The sequence below is a fragment of the Pseudochaenichthys georgianus genome, chromosome 22, assembly GCF_902827115.2.
Source record: "Pseudochaenichthys georgianus chromosome 22, fPseGeo1.2, whole genome shotgun sequence".
Classification (NCBI taxonomy): domain Eukaryota; kingdom Metazoa; phylum Chordata; class Actinopteri; order Perciformes; family Channichthyidae; genus Pseudochaenichthys; species Pseudochaenichthys georgianus.
This window is the reverse complement of record NC_047524.1, coordinates 16,496,348-16,518,698: the sequence shown is the minus strand read 5'-3', so window position 1 is coordinate 16,518,698 and position 22,351 is coordinate 16,496,348. Positions and strand designations below refer to the sequence as shown.

Genomic DNA, 22,351 nt, shown 5'->3' with positions numbered 1-22,351 from the left:
AGCACACAAAAACTGGCACCTTAACATCTCATTTATTATAAAATAGTAAAATCACCTGACAGTCCCCACAGAACAGTGTGAAACCCTTGAATGGCAAACTAGTTATATAGCATGAACTACATTTCCCACTCACAAGTTGACAACCTAAGTAAAAGTTCACATTAAAACATTTATTGTGCAAAATGCCAACTGCAATAGATTCATTTGCCTAATATCTTGCTTTGAGCTGAGCTTACATTCCTCATGTTCCAGACTTTCTTGATTGCATGTTAATCTAGATATCTAACACCAAATGTGTAGTAGAGATCACTTACAATTACACAAAGACAACTGATGCACGGCATCAATTACATTTATAGTCAAAAGTATGCAGAAGTTATTCCTCCATGTGATCCTGGATGGCAGGGAGAGATGATAACATGAGAGGAACACGGTTTAGTCTGCACTCTAATGAATGCCTTCAGCAATGTAAAGACTGAGATCAGTTACACACAACATTGGTCAAGTAGTAGGAAACACGTTTAAAATATTGCGTGTAAGATTCATAGATCACTGAATCAACACTAATCAGACGGTTAAAAGTTCGGGAAAAGTTAAAAACACTAAAGTGGCAGTTGAATTGCACTGAAATGCCTCCATTGGGTAAAATCAATGTTTAATAAGATGATGAGTTTAATGTTTTTAAAACATACGAAGATCCAAGTGTGTTCCCCTTGTGAATGATTGCCTTGTGCTTGGTTTGGGATGAGCTACATTGCACCTGGGCATTAGTGTGAGTCTCTGGTGTTTGAATCAGTGTGTGGACGTACAGTACATCAGATGTTTGACAGAGTGCTGCTCAGAGGGGTTCACTCTCCTCTGCTCACTCTTCACTGCAGCGTTGCTTCCTCTGTGGCCCCTGTGTGTGTGTTAATGCATGTTAAAGTGATCGTATTTGTGATTAATCAGTCAACAGCATCTTTGTCAGAGTCTGTCCTCCTTATCACTTCCCCTCTTTCAGAAGTGCAGGTGGCGGTACGGCTGCTTCTAACTCAGCCGTGGCTTTCTGTAAAGGAAACAAATATTAATTATCACAGATAAAAACAAGATGACACAAATTCTCAACTCATCACAGCATTCAGAAAGACAGCTAAATGGTAACATAAACCATATTATTCATTTCTTGAGAATCAAACATCTTAAAACTTTAATTCTACTCCGGCATTAAATCCATATTATTAATACCTTTTTCTGTGCTCATCAAATCACTCAGTTAGTCATCAGTTAATCACAAATGTCTAATGATCGTTTTCCTTTCCTTTTTAACAGATTTGGTTCAAGAAAAAGTTAAAAAAAACAAGTGCAGGAAATCATGATTGATTTTTATGATAAAATATGTTATTCCACGATATCAGCAGGTGAACCTGCTTGACCTCCATGGCGATAGGTCATCAGTACAGTGCTTTAAAAGTTAAGGAATTTTAAGAAGCATATTTTTATTTTTGATTCACAAATAACTCATCTATTTCAATTAGCCTTTAATTTGTAGGAATCTTTAATTAAGGCTGTCTCATCTCATGAAAGACGCCTGTTGCGTGTGTAACACTGGACTAACAGCAGTCATGCTTTAATTCTAAAATACACACTGTGTTCAAATTCCTGTTAATTTCACATGCGTACATTAGTTCAAAGTTGTTTTTACAGGTGTAGTATTTGGATAAGTTAATATCTTACCTGTCAGTACTAATCCTATTAGCAGGAAATTATTATCATGAGTTTTAAAAAAGTCTGAAATCTGGAAATAAAATGGTTTATTCAACAATGAAGTGGATTTGAATGTACTGCAGCTCAGTAGTTTATAACATGTTCTATTAGAAATACCAGTCCTGCTTTGTTCAGAATTGATTAAACCTTCTCTTTTTGTAAATTGAAACTTAATGTGCTTTTTTGTTACAGTTTTGCAGAATTTTCTAGAAGATTCAATGGCTTTTTGATGTTAAAAATATGTTTTATTTCCTGTCAAATATCACTGTGTGTTTGTGTAGAGTATCGTCTTACTGGTGATGAAGAGGTTTTGGTTTTAATGAGGTTTTGGGTTTATGTCAAGATTGCCGTTGCCAGTGGACGGTTGCTGTGGCCCCGTAGTCCTTCCCCGATGTCACAGAGCCTGTAGGCTGGAATGATAGCTTGGAGGTCACTCCTCTGAGGGTCCCAGAGGGTCCCAGAGGGGCCACCTGATCACCCCCATCTCCTCCATCCCACACCACCAAACCCTAAACACCCAACTTAGACTGCCTGCATTTCACCCAGCAGCCACACTTACACTGCCTTTAGCGAGGAAAATATGACCTGCATCTAGTCATTTAGCAGTAAATTATACCAAATATGATGAATTAACAGTTTATTTAGATATATTTTTCATAGATTTTCACTGATTACTTCTCATGTCAACTGTTGTACCTGTATTCTTATTTATTTCACTGCTGGTTCTTTCATTCCATTAATTAAAAAGGAGTATCTGTTAAATGTAAATTGTAGTGTACAGGATAACCAGAGCTATTATTTTAGTGTGGATTTAGAATTGGAATATTGTTAACAGTAAAAGAAAAAGGAAAGAAAGAAAAAGAGTTTCTAAGTTTTTCTTTAAGAAGGCAATGAGTGATGAGCAGAAGCAATGCCAAAGGTATTTTTTAAATGGCATTCATTTTCAATATATTACAACCAATTGTATTTGATAATTGCATGTTATCACATAGTTAGAGTGATTTAGAAACGTTTTATCCTGTGACACTGTCATCTGCACTCTTTGCCAGTGAAATTGTTGTAGCACCAGATGGTAAACATGCTGTTAGAGTGATTTGGAGAGCTCTCAGACAAAGCAAAAGTGTGCCTTGCTGTCTGAGAGTAGAACATGTTTTCGGTGAGTTTGGACAGAGTTGCATGCAGTGCTGCCCCTGTGCATGCCTGCAGCAGTGTGAGGACCACAGAGAAGCCCACTTACTTACACTCACTGTCCGCACCTCAGCCTGCTGGAGGTTGGCCTTCTGCCGGCGGAGGTCAGACTTGATTAATCCTACGATAAAGGGGACAGAAAAGGTTATTGAGGTTTTGCTCTTATTAAAGTTAGCGCAGTATGTTTTTCAAAGTTGGCATGAGGAACATTTAAATGCGGAGAATTGTGTTCATTTGGTAATCACCATTATTATCAAAAGTTAAATTAAATAGCACATCAGTGGCAACTTCTTTCAGGACGGCATTAACCACGCTGGTTGCAGTGTTACCTCCACAAATCTGTTACAACTTCAGGAGCTTTACAACGAGTTAACACAATTTATATAAAACAGCAACAGGGGTTTCATTCCACAACCTGATGCATCTTGAAAGTGACTACTTACATGTCAAATGTCAAGGAATATAAGATATTTTTGCACTGTGTTATTGTTGATGCACAACCAATAAATGGCAAAAAGTAATCATCATAATGCTTTAAAAGTGAAGAAGTGTTAGAAAGCATTCGATTTCAATTGGCTTTATATTAGTGGTTGTCCTTTATTCAGCCACTAGGGGGCTGTCTCATCTCATGAAAGATGCCTGTAGCGTGTGTAACACTGGATTAACACCAGTCATGCTTAAATTCTAAAATACACATTGTGTTAAAATTCCTGTGAATATCACATGCCGACATGAGTTCAAAGTTCTATCTAGTTTTTGAAACTTGTTTTTAGAGCTGTGGTATTTGGTTAAGCTAATATCCTACCTGTCAGTATGGATCCAATAAGCAGGAAAATACACAGGAAGATGTTTCCTGCAAAAGTGCCCCATCTATCGATAATCTTCCCCTGGGAGATGGTGAAAATGATTCCAAAGATCTGAAAGGAGAATAAAACCTTTCAAGTTTACATCCCAAAACCAACACATTTTGTATTTTGTAAATTTGTATTAAACGTTGCTATCATTACTGACCTGAGCTGAGCAGTTCAGCAGTCCAGAGGAGGTTCCCTCTGACTCTGGATATGTGAGCTCTACTGCAAACTCAAAGCCCAGAGGAAGATATCCCGTCATGAAGAAGCTGCAGACACACATGCAAACACCGAAGGTCAAATTAAACGCCAAACTAAAGTGTTTTATCTGCACTTAAAAAGGAGGCCAAGGACACATTGCGGGTATATTAATAAATCCTGTCTGGGTTTCAGAAATGAAAGCAGACAAGGAATTGCTATGGGAAGCAGTTATGGATTTAATCAGCTTAACAAAAATAGCAATAATTGTAAAGACAAATCACGTGGACTGAGGGACCAGTGGAGCATTAATATTGCTTTGACAAAGCAGCAGAAATGCAAAGAAACCTGAACTACAGACAGAATGTTTTGAAGGCATTTCAGCATTAGAAGAGTTCAGACTACAGAGCTGCTAAACCTGCCTTTTTTTTTTAATCCAGGACGGTCTCCTTCTCTGATATAATCTGATAAAGACACTAAACACATTACGATAAAAAGTAATGGTAGACGCTAAACTGCCTTGTGTTTTCTGTTTAGCAGGTAGCTGGTGAAGGCTGTGTTCCCGCACCCGCTCCCGGTTACGCTGCATCAGGCATTCGTCTGTAAATTAACCAGTGAAGGCAGTGTTCTCGCCCCCGCTCCTGGTAGACGCTAACTGCCTTGTGTTTTGGTTTAAGCAGGTAGCTGGTGAAGGCTGCGTTCCCGCACCCGCTCCCGGTTACGCTGCATCTGGCACTCGCCTCGGCTCAGCCAGTGAATGGCAGGTAGCTGGTGAAGGCTGTGTTCCCGCACCCGCTCCCGGCTTCTCTGCATCTGGCTACCTACAGAATGGCTCATTCATGTAGCGCCTGTATGGCTTCTCTCGAGCCCGAGGACGGCCACGACCGTTGCCCCTCTTGCCTCGGCCTCGAGCATCTAAGGGAAGCTCTCACAGTAGGGGCCTGCATGAACTGTAGCTGCATGCCCCGGGCACTCAGAGTGGCTAGAATCACTGAGGTGGAAAGTATGGCGGCAGCCAACGGACACCTCTCTTGGTCACATCCTCCCCCAGATCAGTTCGACCGTCCCTGGCGACTTGAGGGAGCGATGGCCATGGGTGCACCCCCCAATAAGAGGACTAGGAACAGGCTGTCCTCTAAAGTGGATCAGCTAGCTACCGACATGGACACGATGAAGTCGCTCCTCGTGGCCCTTCAGCCGGGGCCCGGTATAGGGGCTGCTAGCGGGCCGCCTGCCCCTCCTTCGGTTGCTGCCCCTCCTTCGGTTGCCGCCCCTCCTTCGGTTGCCGCACCTCTGTACGAGGATGCCTTGTCGCTAGCGGCTTCGGCTAACCTCTTCAATGAAGAGACGGAGGACGAGGTCCCGCTCGAGGAGTTTTCCCTCTCCTCTGCTCAGGGGTCTCTGCAGGACGGGGAGGACGGCTCCATGGCGGCCATCATTCGTACAGCCTTGGCGCACCTGCAGATTCCGGTTCCGCAGGCCAACTTGGCTCCGGCTAGTGCCTTCTTCAGGCGTAACCCAGCCCGTGTCCCCCTCACCGTTCCTCCTTCAGAGGAGTACCTGAGGGAGCTCCAGGCATGCTGGAGGGACACCAGGGCCTTTAGCCGCACTGGTTCCGATGCCCGGACCTTGGCTGCCATGCAGGACCCGGCGAGGGCGGGGCTGGGTGGCATGCCACCCATTGAGCCTGCCATCGCCTCCCTGATTCTGGCTCCTGACGAGGCTTTAAGGCCTGAGGTCAGGTGCCCTCAGCCTCAGTGCAGGGTCACGGATGGGCTGCTCTGTAGGGCCTACGACGCAGCGGCACGCATGTGTCGTATCGGGAACTCCCTCTCCCATCTAATGCTGGCCGTCTCCGCCTCGCTGCAGCAGGCTCCGGCCGAGCCTTCTTTGCTGGGCCTCAGCGATGCATCACTGCAGGCCTTTGCCCTAATGACTAGGGAATTGGGACGAGTTATGTCTTTTCTGGTACAGACTCGTCGCCAGGTTTGGCTGGCCCAGTCACCACTGACGGAGACATGTAGGAGAGTCCTACGTAGCGTGCCAGTCGAGCCAGGGGAGCTGTTTGGGTCAGCTGCCCTGGAGACACTGGAGCGCGCTGCCCAAGCGAGGCAGACCAGGCAGCAGCTCTCGGGTCTTCGCAGTCCCGCGGCCGCTCCCGGCAGGCCCAGGGGCCGCTCTAGCAGCCGTGCTCAGCCACCGGCTTACTGGGGTGGTCGGCAGAGTTCCCAGCGGCCCACTCAACCGGCCAATGACTTTCGTGCCCCAGGTCGCCTGGCTTCCAGGCGGCCTCGCGCTTCAGAGCCTTACCGGCGCCCCCCGAGGGGCTCCAGGGGCCGGGGGGCTAGGCCCTGAAGTCCCGGGGCCGGTCGTCGGCTGTTTTTCCCAGCAGCAGCTCAGCTACTGGGCTGCCTGTATTTCCGACCCCTGGGTGGTTTCCACACTAACCCGGGGCTACGAGTTGCAGTTCCGACGCCGGCCCCTAGCCTTCGGCCGGGTCAGAATGACAGTTGTCAAGGACCCGGCGAAGGCCTTAGCGCTAGCCCAAGAGTTGTCCGTCCTCTTGGCCAAAGGCGCAATCGAGCCAGTGGACCCCCTGCGTCAGAGCGGGGGGTTCTACTCGACGTACTTTCTTGTGAGCAAGAAAGTTGGCGGATTCCGTCCAGTTCTGGACCTCAGAGGAATCAACAGATTCCTGAGGGTACTACCCTTCCATATGCTAACCACAGCAGACACCCTTCGTGTTGTCACACAGGGGGAGTGGTTCACAACAGAGTTTCTGCAGTCCCTTCTGGATAGTGGACGTTCTCACTCCACTTTGAAGGTGTATATGGCTGCTATCTCTGCCCGACATGTCGGAGTCGATGGCGCCACAGTGGGGCGCCACAGGTTGGTGTCCCTCTTTCTAAGAGGGGCTCTACGGCAGCGCCCCCCTAGCACCCCAAGGGCCCCGGCTTGGGACCTGCCCCTAGTGTTGGATGCACTATCATCTCCTCCCTTCGAACCCTTGGCCCAGGTCGGGCTTAAATGGCTGTCCCTGAAGGCAGCATTTCTGCTTGCCATAACCTCAGGGAAGCGAGTCGGAGAGCTTCATGCCCTCTCCGTAAGCAGTACATGCCTGAGGTGGAACTCCGATGGCTCGGGTGTCACCCTCTGGCCGAATGTGGCGTTCTTGCCCAAGGTGCTTCCACTAGCCCACTCCAATCGGCCTATCCAGCTGGCACGCTTTAACATTCCACAGGAGAACGGCACACCTGAGTTGCTGTGCCCTGTGCGTGCCCTGAGGGCGTATATTGATGCTACGGCCTGTATACGACAGTCAGAGCAGCTCTTCGTTTGCCATGGCGGCACTAGGAAGGGTCATGCTCTCTCGAAGCAGCGGCTGTCCCACTGGGTGGTGGATACCATCACATGTGCCTATGGGGCCAGTGGCCGCCCCCCGCCATCAGGGGCCAGATGCCACTCTACAAGAGGCGTCTCAACATCGTGGGCTGCCCTAAGAGGGGTGCCCCTGGAGACCATCTGCGCCGCGGCATCATGGGCGTCTTCTGGCACATTCTCCAGGTTCTACCGGGTCAATGTCGCCACTCCTCACCCCCTGGGGGTGGTCTTGTGGCCAAGCTCCGCTGCTTCCAACTAGGTGAGTAAGTGCTTGGATTCTTCATGACATGGTTGGTATAGGTCATCCAGTGCTAAAGCACCGCCTCTGGCGGTCAGTAGGGACGAAATAGAACGATAGTTACGGCTGTAACTACGGTTCTATGAGTCCCGGATGACCGCCAGAGTTTCCTGTCACTCAGAATTCTTGTGTGCTCGCGAGAAGATTCTGGGAACAGATCCTCTGTCGACACCGGCTGATGTAGCCGGTGTCACGTGGGTCACAGGTGACTTTGTTGTTATTGGTACTCGAGCTGCGCATGCGCGCGATGGACATATCCAGTGCTAAAGCACCGCCTCTGGCGGTCATCCGGGACTCATAGAACCGTAGTTACAGCCGTAACTATCGATTTAGCTTCAAGATTTCTCAAACAGAAATAGCTGTTGATGGTTACACTTGTTCTTTCCCCCTGTCTGTGATGTGTATTGCCTTGCTCTCTAATGGTTACCTACCCTAAAGTTCCAGCTGTGACAAACACCACCCACAGGTAACCCAGGTTGAGGGTGAAGGTGTAGATGACCATCCCGATCAGAGAGAGGACATAAACGGCCAAGGCGGTTTGTCTGGGGAAACAAGAGTGAATCATACAGTTTAAAAAGCGTGAAGAAGATACGATGAATTGCAATGCATTCACACACAGCAAACAGCATTTGTAGGTATATACACCAAAAAAACATTGTAACTAAGGATAATATATAATAACGTCATCTGAATTGACTTTCACATTAATACATCTTATGATAAGGCTCCTGATTACTACATGCCTGCCAGAGCTGACCAGAACAGAGACATTCCACAACATAATAATACATGTAAAAATCTGTCTTTCTTAATAATGTTTCAAGGCAAAAGCAACACCCAGTTTTAGTTTTTTTTGTGTTAATTACAAAAGAAGCTTTTTTAACAGCTTTGATGACTGTTGGTTATAGGGTTAAATGTTGCATTGCAAAGGAAACTTATTTTAAGACTTTTTTATCATATATTCTGGAAAAAGAAAGTATTACAAGATAAGATGGACTTTTATTAATCCCTCGTGGGGAAATTGTTTCTCTGCTATTGACCCATCCTAGTGTTAGGAACAGTGTGCTGCCATTTTGAACGGCGCCCGGGGAGCAGTGTAGGGAACGGTGCCTTGCTCAGGGACACCTCGGTAGCACTTGGTGTTGCCGGGACTTGAACTGGTGACCTTCCAGTTCCCAAGCCAAGTCCCTATCGACTTCGCCACCACCGCCCTACAAGAAGCAAAACTCATCTGTATAACTAGCAGCGTTAAACTTGGAGCAATAGGAGGAGCCGGTAGCACTTCTCCTCCAGACATGCATCACTTCATGTGTCTCGTGCATTAAATGCAAGCGTATAATGCATATTATGATACACCCAAACAGGATTAATGCCAACAAATAAAACACGTTCACAGTCACATTTTTCTTTTTTTAAATAACCTTAAAAAGTGATGTGTTTTTTAGTGCCAGAGCAGGCATATTTTAAAAGATAGTTGTCTTACTTAACATGAGATTCCTGACTAATCCTTGCAAAGCAGAAACAATATTCCTGATTCACTGAAGCCCCCCCATCGCACCCAAACGGAGTGACTCTGATGAAGCTGCCTCCCGTACAACCACGCGTCAAAAAATGCTGCAAAACATCTTTGATACTATAACAGAGTCCTTTAACTCTCTCCCATATGAGACAATAGGCGTGAGAGGGTCAACAACCTACATCTGGGCCTGACTGCTTTGACAGCTACGTTTTGTGATGGCATGTAAGGAATCTGTGGACCGAGGATTTTCCTAATCATAATACTTTGCATGCCAGGTCTCTAGTGTAGACGGTGTACCAAACATCCAACACTCAGAAAACTGCTGTGGTCGTTACTCAGTGTATTTATATGCTTTATCTAGACAAAAGGATCAATAATCAGATAGCAATGAGATATCTTCCCTTTAAGGTTGAATTAGTGGTATTTTCTATGTTTACTGTGGAGGGCTAAGATGTGACATGGGAGGAGCAGCAGAGTACAGCCTGTCAGTTCAGATAAGCAGAGAGGGACATCACGTATAAAACTCAGCTCCACTGGATTCTCATTCGTGCCCACTTTTGTTCAGAGTGGGCACGAATCATTTGAACATCTCTCTTCGGATGGGTGATATAAAATACACCCAAGACCCTGAGACTTTAAATAACTTTATAGCACTTTCTTTCGGAGTTTGCACTACATTTGTGGTATCTCAATCTCTCAGTTAGCTTCAAAATGAAGTCTGTTTAGAGATGCTTTATGAATGGCACTGCTGGTCAGACTGTCCCAAACTTGCATCCAGACCTAACTACTTTGATGATCTACTAATTTTCCTCTAGCCCAACCATGAGGTTAACATTTAAGGTTTTAAAATATTTGATGGCCGATCCTGGAAGTTCTCCACATTCCCCACAAGATCTAAAGGTCACAATTGTATTTTGCCTGAAACCTTGGGTCCAAATAACTGCAAAACTATTAGTCATGCTTGGTCATGTAAGAATGCTAACACACGTAACTAAGATGGTAAACATTGTAAACAACACAACTGATCAAATCAGAGCGTGTTAGCATGGTCATTAAGCATTTTAGCATTCAGATTAGGAACCACTATCAATGATAAATCATTGATATCCTAATGGGACCTTGCCTAGACTAGGGGAACACTGTGTGTTTCTCAATGTCGAGGACGCTTGCTTGGTAGCACATGTCTTCCGAGTCACTTGCTTCAGTAGCGAGGCAATAATCCTTCCTAGCCACGGAAAACGAAGAATTGTGGAACAGGCTAGCAGGTGTGCGTCATATGCGAGGCCCCGCCTTAAATGGAGCGCGATCTCCGCCAAAGATTTGGAAATTGGTCCGTGCGCAAAGCATTGTGGGGATTTTAAGACCGTGGAGTCTACACATGTGCAGCCTCGAAATGTCCCGCTACGAAGTACGCCGGCCTTGGTAGAATTCCAAGTATGCTGGACATTGGAACAGTCCTTCGGCGGCACTCGATGACGTAGTATGCTTGAAATAGTGGCTCTGGAGCAGCCTTCCTCGACATTGAGAAACACCCCGAGTTTGGAGTTTTGGTTTCTTGTCGATGCCCTAAAGCAGGGGTCCCCAACCCGCGGACCGCGGACCGATACCGGGCCGCGGAGGTGTTACTGACGGGCCGCGAAATAGCTGTGAGTTTATCGTAATATTTGCAGAATTATTAATATATAAAAATATTTTATCAAAATACTTTTTTCAAAAAGTGTTTGATTTTTGCACCTATACCAGTCATATTATTTAATCCAGTAGCCTGGTTAAACTTTCACTAGAAAACTGTTAAAAATGCCATGGCTTTTATGATGTTCTGAGGGATTCGGCGGCTCAGCCTGGTCTCAGCCTCTCGTGCGCACGAGAAAGTGAAACTCGGACTTCATTTTAAGGAGCTATTTGTTTAAGCACCGGATTGGCAAACAGGAGAGTAAACCAGTCTGCCTTGATCTATGAATTCATGTCCGGGACTCTCACGGTATCTGCTGCCCGCAGCTGTGTTATAGAAGGAAAACCTCCTTCACTTCATGAAATGGCTGCAGGCAGCATCAGGAGGCAGCGGGACGTATACTCCGCCTCTGAGAAGTGCAGCACCAGCGGGTAAAGATGTGCCTTTTACCTGTGTGTGTGTGTGTGTGTGTGTGTGTGTGTGTGTGTGTGTGTGTGTGTGTGTGTGTGTGTGTGTGTGTGTGTGTGTGTGTGTGTGTGTGTGTGTGTGTGTGTGTGTGTGTGTGTGTGTGTGTGTGTGTGTGTGTGTGTGTGTGTGTGTGTGTGTGTGTGTGTGTGTGTGTGTGTGTGTGTGTGTGTGTGTGTGTGTGTGTGTGTGTGTGTGTGCTCTGCTCAGCTCAGCTCTGTGTGTTCGGTCTGTCCGACACCGACACAAACACACCGAACACACAGAGCTGAGCTGAGGAGAGCTGAGCAGAGCGCAGAGCGCGCACACGCACACACACACACACACACACACACACACACACACACACCTTGTTTTCCCATGATTATCCGTAAATCATACAAACAAAACCAAAATGTTGATTTATCTGTTTTCCCGTTTTGGTTTAAAAACTGAATAACGTCGGTTTTTTGGTTTTCCGTATTTCCGAAAAACCAAAAAACAACACCGGTTCTTTTTAAACATTAATATGTTTTGGATGCATATTGTTCTAGTTGTTACTTAGGCTACAATTAGGCTCTGTTGCTACCTGCTGGTGCTGAGTAAATATTAAAATCAGTTAAAATTGACAACCGGTCCACGATTTCTTTTTAATGTATCTGCCGGTCCTTGGCCCAATAAAGGTTGGGAACCCCTGCCCTAAAGCATTACTTCAGATCAGTGTAGCATTATTTGGTGCACAGGTCAAATATCTTACTTGTATGTTTTGGTCTTGTCTAGCCAAATGCCACATATGAGGGACCCGGCCATGCCAGCAACAACGATTGTCAGACCAATTCTCCCAGCATTCACCTCTTCACCCTGAGAGAAGAAAGATTATCTGTTATAAAATAGCGTATTAAATAACATTTTGTGACTTGCAGTTATCTTTTCAGGAAACTCGGAGCCATAACAGAGCCCAGTTATCTGTGTCAGGGTCATCTGCTTGGCCACTTTATAGTTTACCAGTTGCAGAAGAAAATGCAAAAATGTCTACATGCTTTGATAAACCACAAAAGAAAGACTACGAGAGTAGGTCAAACAAATTAAGAAACACAGAGTGAAATAAGTACATAAGGCAATGGCATATTTTAGAACAGGAACACTGGGACTTACCGGGTATTGATCAATGATCATCCGATTCAACAGCGTGGAAATAGAATAGAAGCAGCCGACGTTCAGCCCTGCAGGAACAGACAGAAAACAGTGTATTTTGAGAAGACCTGTAGGGTCAGATAAGGTGCAGGTGGCACCTCATGATACACCCTAAAAACAAAGCTGACATCCGCACACATTAAGTCCAGTATAGCCTTCAGACTTTGTCAATACTGATACGTTTATTTATACTGGAGCACAAAGACACAAAAGGACCTTAAAATCCCATTGTTAGGGCGGTACACATTTACAGACCAACACATCAATATACATTGCACGGTTAAAAAAGAAGACATCTTAAAATACTTTAATTATCCTCACCTGACTGTTTGATAACAGTAAGGTGTTGAAGTGTGGGATGATATCATCAAGACAGCATTATGACACAGCCTCTTGTAAAAAAAAACTGGACTTACTCCGCCACTATTTTTATGATATCCATTTAGATTAGCTTCCTATGAACCTACAGCATGCTCAAATTAGTTTTTTTGGACAGTTAGAATATTATAGCTAAGTCAGGTAAGGAACTGTGATGTAAGTAAACCAGACACAACATTCTGATTTGTTAGGAATCATAATAAAGCATAAATGCAGAACATTTGCTAGTTCTAGCTTGTCAAAAATATGAGGTCTTTGTTTGAGTGAACTTAGTGGCAGCCTCGGATAAACATCAGAGGAAAATAAAAGACCAACAGTCCTCTTTCTTGAGACAATATGTATTTAGTGCCTTGTTTGTGGAAGTAAAAGATTAAAGCAAGAGGAAGGGACCCACCATAGGAGACCATCAGGAGCATGAAGGACTTGTTGCGCAGCAGCCTCAAGATAGAGGACATGTACGAGTTCTCCTCGGGGGGGGTGCTCCTGGCCTGAACCTGCGACTGGGAGGGGGGGAGCTCTGGTTTCTCCTGAAACACTGGAAGACAAACACAATGTTTCAGGAAGTTAGGAAGCTACTTGTGTATTTTTTTGTATCAACTTGTTTTGATATAGCATCGTCTCTTCAACTGAGGTATGGCCCAGAGTGAAGCTGAAGGTTACATTTTAGAGGTGGATAAGTAATAGGAGTTTGTGTTTGTTTGTTCGCAGAAGATATTTCACTCTCCAAGTAAATTAATAACCTTTGTGTTAATTCCTTATCGTCGATAACCACGCTGTACCTTTTCAAAGGTTAAATAAAATGTTATCATAATCCCAGCCCGGAGCCCTTTTCAATCTAATATAGTTTTAATATGTTGATGGTAGGTTAACATTTTCCTTGAGGACTAGAGGAGTCTGTATATATTTACCAATATAAACCATTTCATATTTTACTTCAGCAGGTTGCCTTTATTGCCAATTGGCCCACTTTTATCATAACTGGGTAATAAAGAGTAAATAAATGTTTTTTTTACAACAGGCACTGTCAGCTGCTTCACACGTGTATTCCATGTTTTTTCCAAATAAGAAAAACTGTTAGAATTATTCTCCTTACACGGCATGGGTATGTTCAAACTGTTGAATTTGTTTTGGCCTGATAATTTACCAGCTTGGTAATATCACATAGAGCCTGTAAACATCTCCCTTATAATAAAGTGCATCCTGTGATTCAGCTTCAGCATGTGTCTCTTACTGTCGGTGTTGGAGGTGAAAAGAGAGTCTAACAGAGCTGATGATGGCTCCCTGAGTGCCTGCATGTATTTCACATCCGTGTCTGAACACATCTCCTCAAAAGATTAACAATTACAGCGATTACTGCAGCTGCTCATCCAGCGGACTGTGATGCGGCTGAGTGTTCAGTAGAAAGCACATCTCAAGGAGACAGCAGTGCTGCCCGAGGAGCCCTACAGCTCGACCATAAAAGAATGAATGGTGTGTTAAACGTTCAACTCTAATGGTGCAGAAACCCTACAGAGAATCACCTGAGTTGTCATCTAAAAAAAACATTACAATGTCATCAAAGATTGTCATTGATAATGCTGCAATGACTTCACATTTTCATTTATTTTCCTCAAGTGACTGTGGGAGTTATATGACATTGAAAGGGACTTGCAGTGGGTCATTATTGCATGAATGAGCAAAGAGCCTTGACACCTCTGACTGCCTCTATGAGCCGGTGGGTGGGATCTCTTACCAATGACCACGAGGATAAAGATGAGGGTAGCCACCCCTGCGCTGGTGTAGAACATGATCCTGATGTAGTACGCCAGCTCATCCACATCGTCCACATTCGGCACAAGGATGGGCGGGAGCAGGAACCCAATGGCAATACCCATCTGTAGGTGAGAGGCACAACATTAAAACATGTGTTATGCTGCCTCCTGAACACACAGGAAATGTGGATCATTATTAAAAAAGTGGGAAATAAAGAAAAAACTAGAAAATAATTCCAGAAAAGTTAAAGTTTTAGTTTTTTAAGCCTGTCTTGAGGAAAAAAAGTATGCAACAAAAGCTTTGTGAGTAATGACTACTCGCTATTGTGAATACACTAATTAACTATATGTAGTAATAACATTCAAAATATGTCAAAGGGGGAGAGGTAGTAGGATATTTGCACAAAAACAGCTGTCCTACAACACTTAACTTAGCTTAGCATAACTAAGTTGCATTTTTGAGTATTTTCCAAAACGTAAGACTATATCTTAGTACAGCTAATGGAAGGGGTCATATTTTGGGACATGTGCCTGACACGAAGATACAATATCTGTTTGACTTCTTCAGATACTAAACCTCCTCCAACAACCTCCACATTTCAATACCATGAGTAGTGCCTGGCCTCAAAAACATTCCAGAGGGGACACCAGTTGAAGCCCCTCCGCTCTAGGGGAAAAGCAAGAGAGGGAAATGGACATGTTCCTCAAGTAAAACAAATCTGTGAACAGTATTCACAGAAAAATAGCAGACCCCCTTCAGTCCTCTTAATGTAGCAGCCCCTATAAATAGCATAGTATATCATACACTTACAACTTTGCTACTCTTAGCAAGAATTGTTAATTTAACTTGTGGTCATTTTCAAACTGTAACTGGGTAGTCAGCTCTGTAGAGAACTACATGTACAAATACATGAACATACCTAAAGCAAAGAAAATACATTGTATCGATAAATCTTTTTGCATTTTGGATAAGTAAAGTAAGTCTCTAAAACTTGTCCAAAACTTTTTCACATGCTGCAAATCAAGGACCTCTTATGAAGTTTCTTTTGGCACACAGTGTTTATTTGTCTGATCTTAAAAGGCCTTTATGGAAGTCCTAACTTATTTTACTGTATGTAAACAATTTGTAAACGTTCAAGGGGATATGTGAACTTCTACAGCATGGAAGCATCGGATTTAGGAAGCGGATTCAAAGGAATAAAGTCGTGGTGAGAAGGTAAACATCAATAACAATGTGTCCTTTCATCTTCAGTGATGAAGAGCCGGACCTAAGCAGAAGAAAATGTGTGACAATCATAGATTGTATAAAAGGACAATGGCCGGTGTGCATTTCATAAGAGGGATCCGACCTCTTTTGATGGTTAATGTTTACGTAAAGGCTTAAAGATCCTGCTGTGATCAAAAGGCATACATATATAACCTGTTCTAGCTGTGTCGTATCCTTTTTTTGTTTGCATTGGCTTTCACAGAAAGAACCTTTGAGAGCTAAAATTATCTTTGAAGCCAAATTCTTCCCTTTGTGGAAAACTGCAAAACCTCTTGAGTTGTCATCTCTGTAAGTCGTTTTGTTTCTGTAAAATGAAACAGATATGACATGCCCAGATTTTCCTTTACTTCAAGCTTCAGATGACCTAGCAGGTTTAATACACATTTTAGTATTTTTAGCATGGACACAGTTTACTCAGTATAATCTCAATTTACTAATAATTTATGCAAAGCCTCCAGGATTGTTCAGAAACAGGCGGTTCACGGGCACACTATTATTGCCTGATATTGGCTGCCATATGTTAAGAGTAGTATATAGCTACAATCTGTTATTTCTGCTTACTTCTTGTTTGGGAAAGTAATTTTCACATAGCCATTGGCAGAGTCCATTGTAAGTATAAGGGGCACATTTGTGCATTTTCTAGCAATTGTCTTTTCTGCAGAAAATGTGCTTGGGTGCATGTAAGTTCCATTTCCTCAACATGCAATTGAAATGGTTACACAATGCTGAAGGTATATTGAGAGAAAGTAACTGAAATCTAAGATAAATTACTTAAATGAAAAAAGCCCTAACCCTGTAAAAGAAAATCATCATTCCACATTTTTACTTCACAAGTAAACACCAGTGAGGCTACACCAGGCAAACATTTGCTCAAGGTCTGTTCATTGAATGTTCTCCTGGCAACTGACACACACATACAGTTCTCTTAACACCAATATGAAAAGTTCATAAAATCGTACACACACTGCCAAAGATGTTTTTAGCACGAAAAGCAAACTGAGACACACCTGGTTTCCCAGAACACCAACGGCACAGGCGGTGGAGACCTCATGCTGCCCAAACCACAGGGATGCGAGTCTGGAGGGGATACCCAGGATAAAAACTGTGGCAATGGAACAGACAAACTGGCCGAAGAGGGTCATGGCAAACATGCCTGGATGGGCTGTTCCCGTCTTGATCCAGGCCCCGATGCAGTTGAAGGCTGCGCCCACCACCACTACGTCCCTGATGCCTCGGTTGTCGAGCACCCACATGACTGGCAGGATGAGGGGGATGTAGGTGAGGAAGAAGATCATGGAGAGCCAGTCAATGGCCAGGGAGTCAATGTTGTAAAACCGCATGAAGATGTTGCCTATGATGCTGTACTGCAGCCACATGAAGGCATTGCTCATGGAGTAAGCACTGAAGATGAATAGCATGAGCCATCGCCGCTTGTACAACTTGGTCTCCATACGAGGGAAGATAAGCACAGTGTCCATGTCCGTAATCTCTGAGGTGTCGCTGTTGTTGTCAAGCTGGCTGTATTCTCCAAAACCGGTTCTCTGTTTTCTTGTTTGAGAACAATCAAGGCCTCCATCATCGCAAAGGTCCTGATGGGATTCATCCTGAGAACTCATGTTGCTCCTATGAAACCTCTTTCCTTGAGGCTTCTGTTGCATTCATCAACTGGAGGGGAGAGCAAACATTTCTCCTCGCCTGTTGCTCGTTAGAAACCGTGACAGTTTTTCTGACTCGTCCTTCCTACGTCATGATGATCACATGAAGTTTGCCAGATCTGCCCATTGTGGCAATTATTCCTTCCAAGTCCTTTTGAATTAGCAGAAGTGGAACTGGGGTGCAGTTTGAATATAATTTTGGAAAGCTCTGAAATCAGCCAACAGTTACCAAACTAACCTCTTGTTTTTAACACATTTTGGGTCATGTGAGAAAAAAACTTCTCATTCACACCTCCTTGCATCATCTATCTTTATAGCAGGTTTGAATATGAAAGTTTGAGTTTGAATATATGGTAGTACGGTCAGACAGAACATCTTGGTTTTATTGCGATGTAAGGCAAAGTGCAGATTGTTATAACAATATTCAACAACATTTGAAGAAGTGCTAAAATCCCTTAAAAAGTGTTTTGCACATTTTCCAGTGTAGTAAAAATATCTGGAATTGAATTGTAATCAATGGGTCACATAATAGGTAAACTGTTTAAAGGTAAATAAGACTTTCCAATAGAGAAAATGCCTTACTTTCACAACAATATAAACAAATGTAAAATATAAATAGCCCTAGTTTTCCAGTGTAGTAACACAATTACGCAGTGATTTGGAGTCACTGACATGGTATGGAATCTATTGAAGGTCAATTATCTTCTATTTAAATATTTAAATAGAGTCTATTAATGATTCGAAATCACAAATTGTCACTTATATGGGCAAAATAGCACAGAAATATAGAAAATAACCTTTGATAGTCTATGGTTTTTGTCATTCAAACATGACTGTATTGACTGCTCCAAAACTGACCTGTGGCTGCCAACAGTCTGTGGAACCGAGTGACGGACAACGCTGTGAATGCCTGACGAATGCACAACCTAAAAGTAACTTCCCCCCGATGTCCTGCTCTCTGTTGCTACACTTCCTCTGCGAGGAAAACTCCATTCATGGAAAGAGAAATGGAACGAAAAACTAAAACAAAACTGAGACTTTCATGAAATTCAAACTGCAACCCCGAATTCACTTCGTTACTCCCAGGCGTCCTCAAGGAAAAACTGTGGCACGTCGATATGCTGTCAATGATTCAGGATCAGTGTCTGGATATAGTGGGAGGCACAGTAGCCTACAGTTGTCAAACCGAGATTGCTTCGTTGTTACGTTCCATAAAACTATGAAAACAACCGCAATAAAACGCTTACCGTCAGCAGATAACCCGGCCGTAAAACAATCCTAGTCTCATATCTGAACATTTTCGGCATTAACTTTCTCGCGGTCCATTTACGCGTATCTAACGTGACGAAATGTGAACATGAGCAGTAGGTTAAAGAAACAAACAGCCCGGTAATTTAAACTATTTTCGCGTCTAACCGTACGTAATAGTTCAGATAACCGTCTGTTTACCATACCTGGAGCACGGCAACACTGTCATAAAGTATGCTTCCAGCAAAAGATGGCGAAGGTGTGCACGTCACCAGTGATTTGGTTGGTGACGTGACAAAACATATTGACCAACTTCCGTGATTACAGCATTGGAATTTGGCTTTAAAACATGTTTGTATTTTTCCTATGATGATTCCTTGAAACAGCTGGTTTGTGGTGGAAAGTAACTACAACCTATATCTTTTTTTTTAATTGGCAACTGTATGGAGGGAAACACAAATGTGCTCAGGGCCAAAGTTCAGCAGGGTGATAGCTTTAGTTAAACACACACACACACACACACACACACACACACACACACACACACACACACACACACACACACACACACACACGCACACACTTCGTTTAGCCATCTTTAATATTTGTTTTGGACACCACAAATGACCTTATTATGTTTTATCACAGCAGACCATAACGCACAGTAAGGGGCTACAGGCGGATTGTATTCTCAAGCTTCTGCTCCGGGGCCCACTGACCCACAGGGGCAGGCCCGCCTTAACCTGCCATCAGGCCCTGGGGCTGATAGGTTTTGTAGGCCCCCTATTTAAACAACAAATGAAAGTCATTTATAGCCTCGGCAGGCTCTGTGATCGCACTTCTCCACTCTGCTCTGCGCGCGCCTGGTCCTCTCCTCCAGATGAGTGACGTATCGGGCCTCCCTCATGTATCTGTCCGGTTGCCGTTGGCTCCCCTCCACGTAGCAAGTCCTCGTCGTCCTCTCATCTCCTCCAACAGATAATGTCCCTCCTGTCTGTTTTTCCTCTCCCGCTACTCCATCGCTATCAGAACCAGACGGCCTACTTGGCTCCGAGGCCCCGCGGCCGGCACCGCTACCGCTCGGTACAAAACTCATCTGTCCTTCCTCCTCATCCTGGCCTACAGGTTTAAAATAACCTGTAAGCTTCGGCATTTTTTGTAATAGCTGCTTGTCTCGAAACTCCTTTTCCCTCAACAATTTCCTTTCCCGAGCGCCACTCTCAAACTTTTTCTTCTCAAACTTTTTCTCCTAAACAACCTTCATCTGTCACTCAATCACTCGCAATTTGAATAAGTCACATGTGAAACATATTCTCATTCTGATTGGCTGTTAAGTGGTGCCCACGGACTGTTACGGAGTCATCTCTGGAATCCATCGATCTGATTGATTAGCGGAGCAAATTATCAAAATACTACGGAGGGAAGATATTTTCGTTTGGATTACTTTTCTCGGGGAAGCTTGCGAGTGTGTGTGTTTGTGTATTTTTGCGTTTGTGTGTATTGTGTTTGTTTCCCGGTGAAAATACTCACGAGAAACACCGGCTGTTGTTATGCCTGCTGTGACGTCAAGTTACTCCGTTCTCCGCTTGTAATTATGCCGAAGCTTCAAAGTTGTATTTATCTGAATTTGCCGAAACAATTTTAATATTCTGAAAGCCAAGACTTTGTTTATTTGAAACCAGATGAAAACAAACTGTAACGGACCCTGCCGTGTTATCTATGATTACTATACGCCTACCTTCATAATGTCAGCCGGAGGGAGGAGGAGTGAGTGGCGAGTGAGAGCTGTCATCTTCCCTTTACAAGCTTCAAAAATGTATTTATCGTGTGATTTTGGAAATAAAAGTTTTATATTCTGAAAGCCAAGACTTTGTTTATTTAAATGTTTTGTAAAAACATCCGAAATAAAAAACTTTTTTTTTTTAATTAAATGTTTTTTTTAAACTTTTTTATTGGCTCATGATCGGCCCCTGATCTCCGTAGGCCCCTGGGCTTCAGCCCAGGTCAGCCCGTGCATTAAGGCGGCCCTGCACAGGGGCCATCAAAACCTTCACTTTCACTGCATGCATTTAATCGGTATATTTGCAGATTTGTTTGGTAATTTGCAGCAATATGTAAGCAAAGACAGGTAATGCATAATTAAACTTGTATTAGAGACAATTTATTCTTTCTAATCAAATAGATAATTTAGTCAACCATTTGCCCAAATTCCTCAATCCAGCCAGGTTATGGTCGACTATAGTAATTTAATTTTAAAAAGACAACATAATTATTATGCTGATGGTTTTTAAACATAATTAAACATGATTTATCAGAGGTATTAGTGACTCTTCTTCAGATTAACTCACCTGATTCCCAAAAACTCCAATGGAGCAGGCGGTGGAGACCTCATCCGCGCTGAACCAGACCGAGGCCAGGCGGGAGGGCATCCCGAGGATGAAGACCTGAGAAAGGGAACTTGCGGCCTGGCCCAGCATGGTCACCCAGAACAAGTTGGGTTTGGCACTGGCCACTTTGATCCATGCCCCGCCACAGTTGAGCACGTTGGCCAGCAGCGATGTGACCCGCAGCCCTTTCTTATCCAGGAGCCAGGTCACCGGGAAGATGAAGGGGATGTACCCGAGCATGTAGATCATGGACAGCCAGTCGATAGCGAAGTCGTCCACGTTGTAGAACTTTATCAGGATGTTGCTGATGATCCCGTACTGGATCCATTGGTACGCGTTGCTCAGGGAGTATGCGCTGAACAGGAACACGATCACCCAGCGCTTCTTGTACAAACGGGTGGTGTCCACAGAGCCTCCGTTACCGATAGGGATGCTGCATTTAAGTTGCTCCGCCGAATCTGGACCCCCGGCTCCCAAATGTGGACCGTTTCCAATCGCATCAAGCGCACTCCTGTCCTTCGACACAGTCGTATTTTCTTCCATGTTCCACTTTAAGTGAAAAGTGCGCCCTTGGAATGTAATGAAATCTTTCACCACAGCAGTAACCTACTTCAAGGGTCTTTGAACTGCCCCATTAGTGACAATAAAAAAAAGATCTATGATAAATCTCTTGCCATGTGAGTCAAAACACCATTCACTTTTAGGACTACAAACAGTGAAACTACTCAAAATGCATGGAAAGGAGCGACCTGCTCTGCACAAGCTCGGGATAGTTAAGCTGTCTGAGAAATCCTTTTATCACACACACACAGGCACAGGCTGACCCGAGTGTTTCTCCACCCAGTTGCTGAGAAAAGAAAGGACAGGGGCTGTAGGGACACACACCTAAGTCATCACAGAGGAAACAGATCATAGAAAGCCAACCCAATAGAGAGATTGATGTTTGGTTTGCTCTTATCTTTACCCGTTTTAGTTGTATATGCTAAGGCTATCATTCAGATTGGCAATGCTTTTGTATTCAACATTCAAATCTAATTGATTATATAAGGTTGCACTTCATAGCAGGAGTTTTGTTTGGCTAATGTCTCCTCAGTCATCACCCAGTTAAGCTGCTTATCCAATAACAACAATGGCTGCACTGTGACTGCCTTTGTGTTTGCTATGATGTACTTGTATTTTC

The 22,351-nt window shown here is 44.0% G+C and overlaps 1 protein-coding gene across 8 annotated transcripts; it reads right to left on the bottom strand.

Moving 5' to 3' along the window:
* Nucleotides 1–13: 13 nt before the first annotated feature.
* Nucleotides 14–22,002, bottom strand: flvcr2a (FLVCR choline and putative heme transporter 2a). 8 transcript variants are annotated; one of them, XM_034110791.2, is made up of 11 exons: nucleotides 16,889–18,487; nucleotides 14,596–14,737; nucleotides 13,258–13,398; nucleotides 12,447–12,514; nucleotides 12,049–12,152; nucleotides 8,088–8,198; nucleotides 3,943–4,048; nucleotides 3,737–3,848; nucleotides 2,981–3,052; nucleotides 2,038–2,153; nucleotides 14–1,045 (listed from the first exon to the last, which is right to left on the bottom strand). In XM_034110791.2, the coding sequence occupies exons 1-10, from the start codon at nucleotides 17,537–17,539 to the stop codon at nucleotides 2,077–2,079; spliced, it is 1,584 nt and encodes a 527-aa protein (XP_033966682.1). In that variant the 5' UTR covers nucleotides 17,540–18,487; the 3' UTR covers nucleotides 14–1,045; nucleotides 2,038–2,076. The 8 variants fall into 8 exon arrangements, with proteins under 8 accessions (XP_033966682.1, XP_033966684.1, XP_033966687.1 ...); XM_034110793.2 differs by having other exon boundaries at nucleotides 2,985–3,052; XM_034110796.2 differs by lacking the exon at nucleotides 16,889–18,487 and adding an exon at nucleotides 21,133–22,002 and having other exon boundaries at nucleotides 14–2,153.
* Between the last annotated feature and the right edge of the window lie 349 nt (nucleotides 22,003–22,351).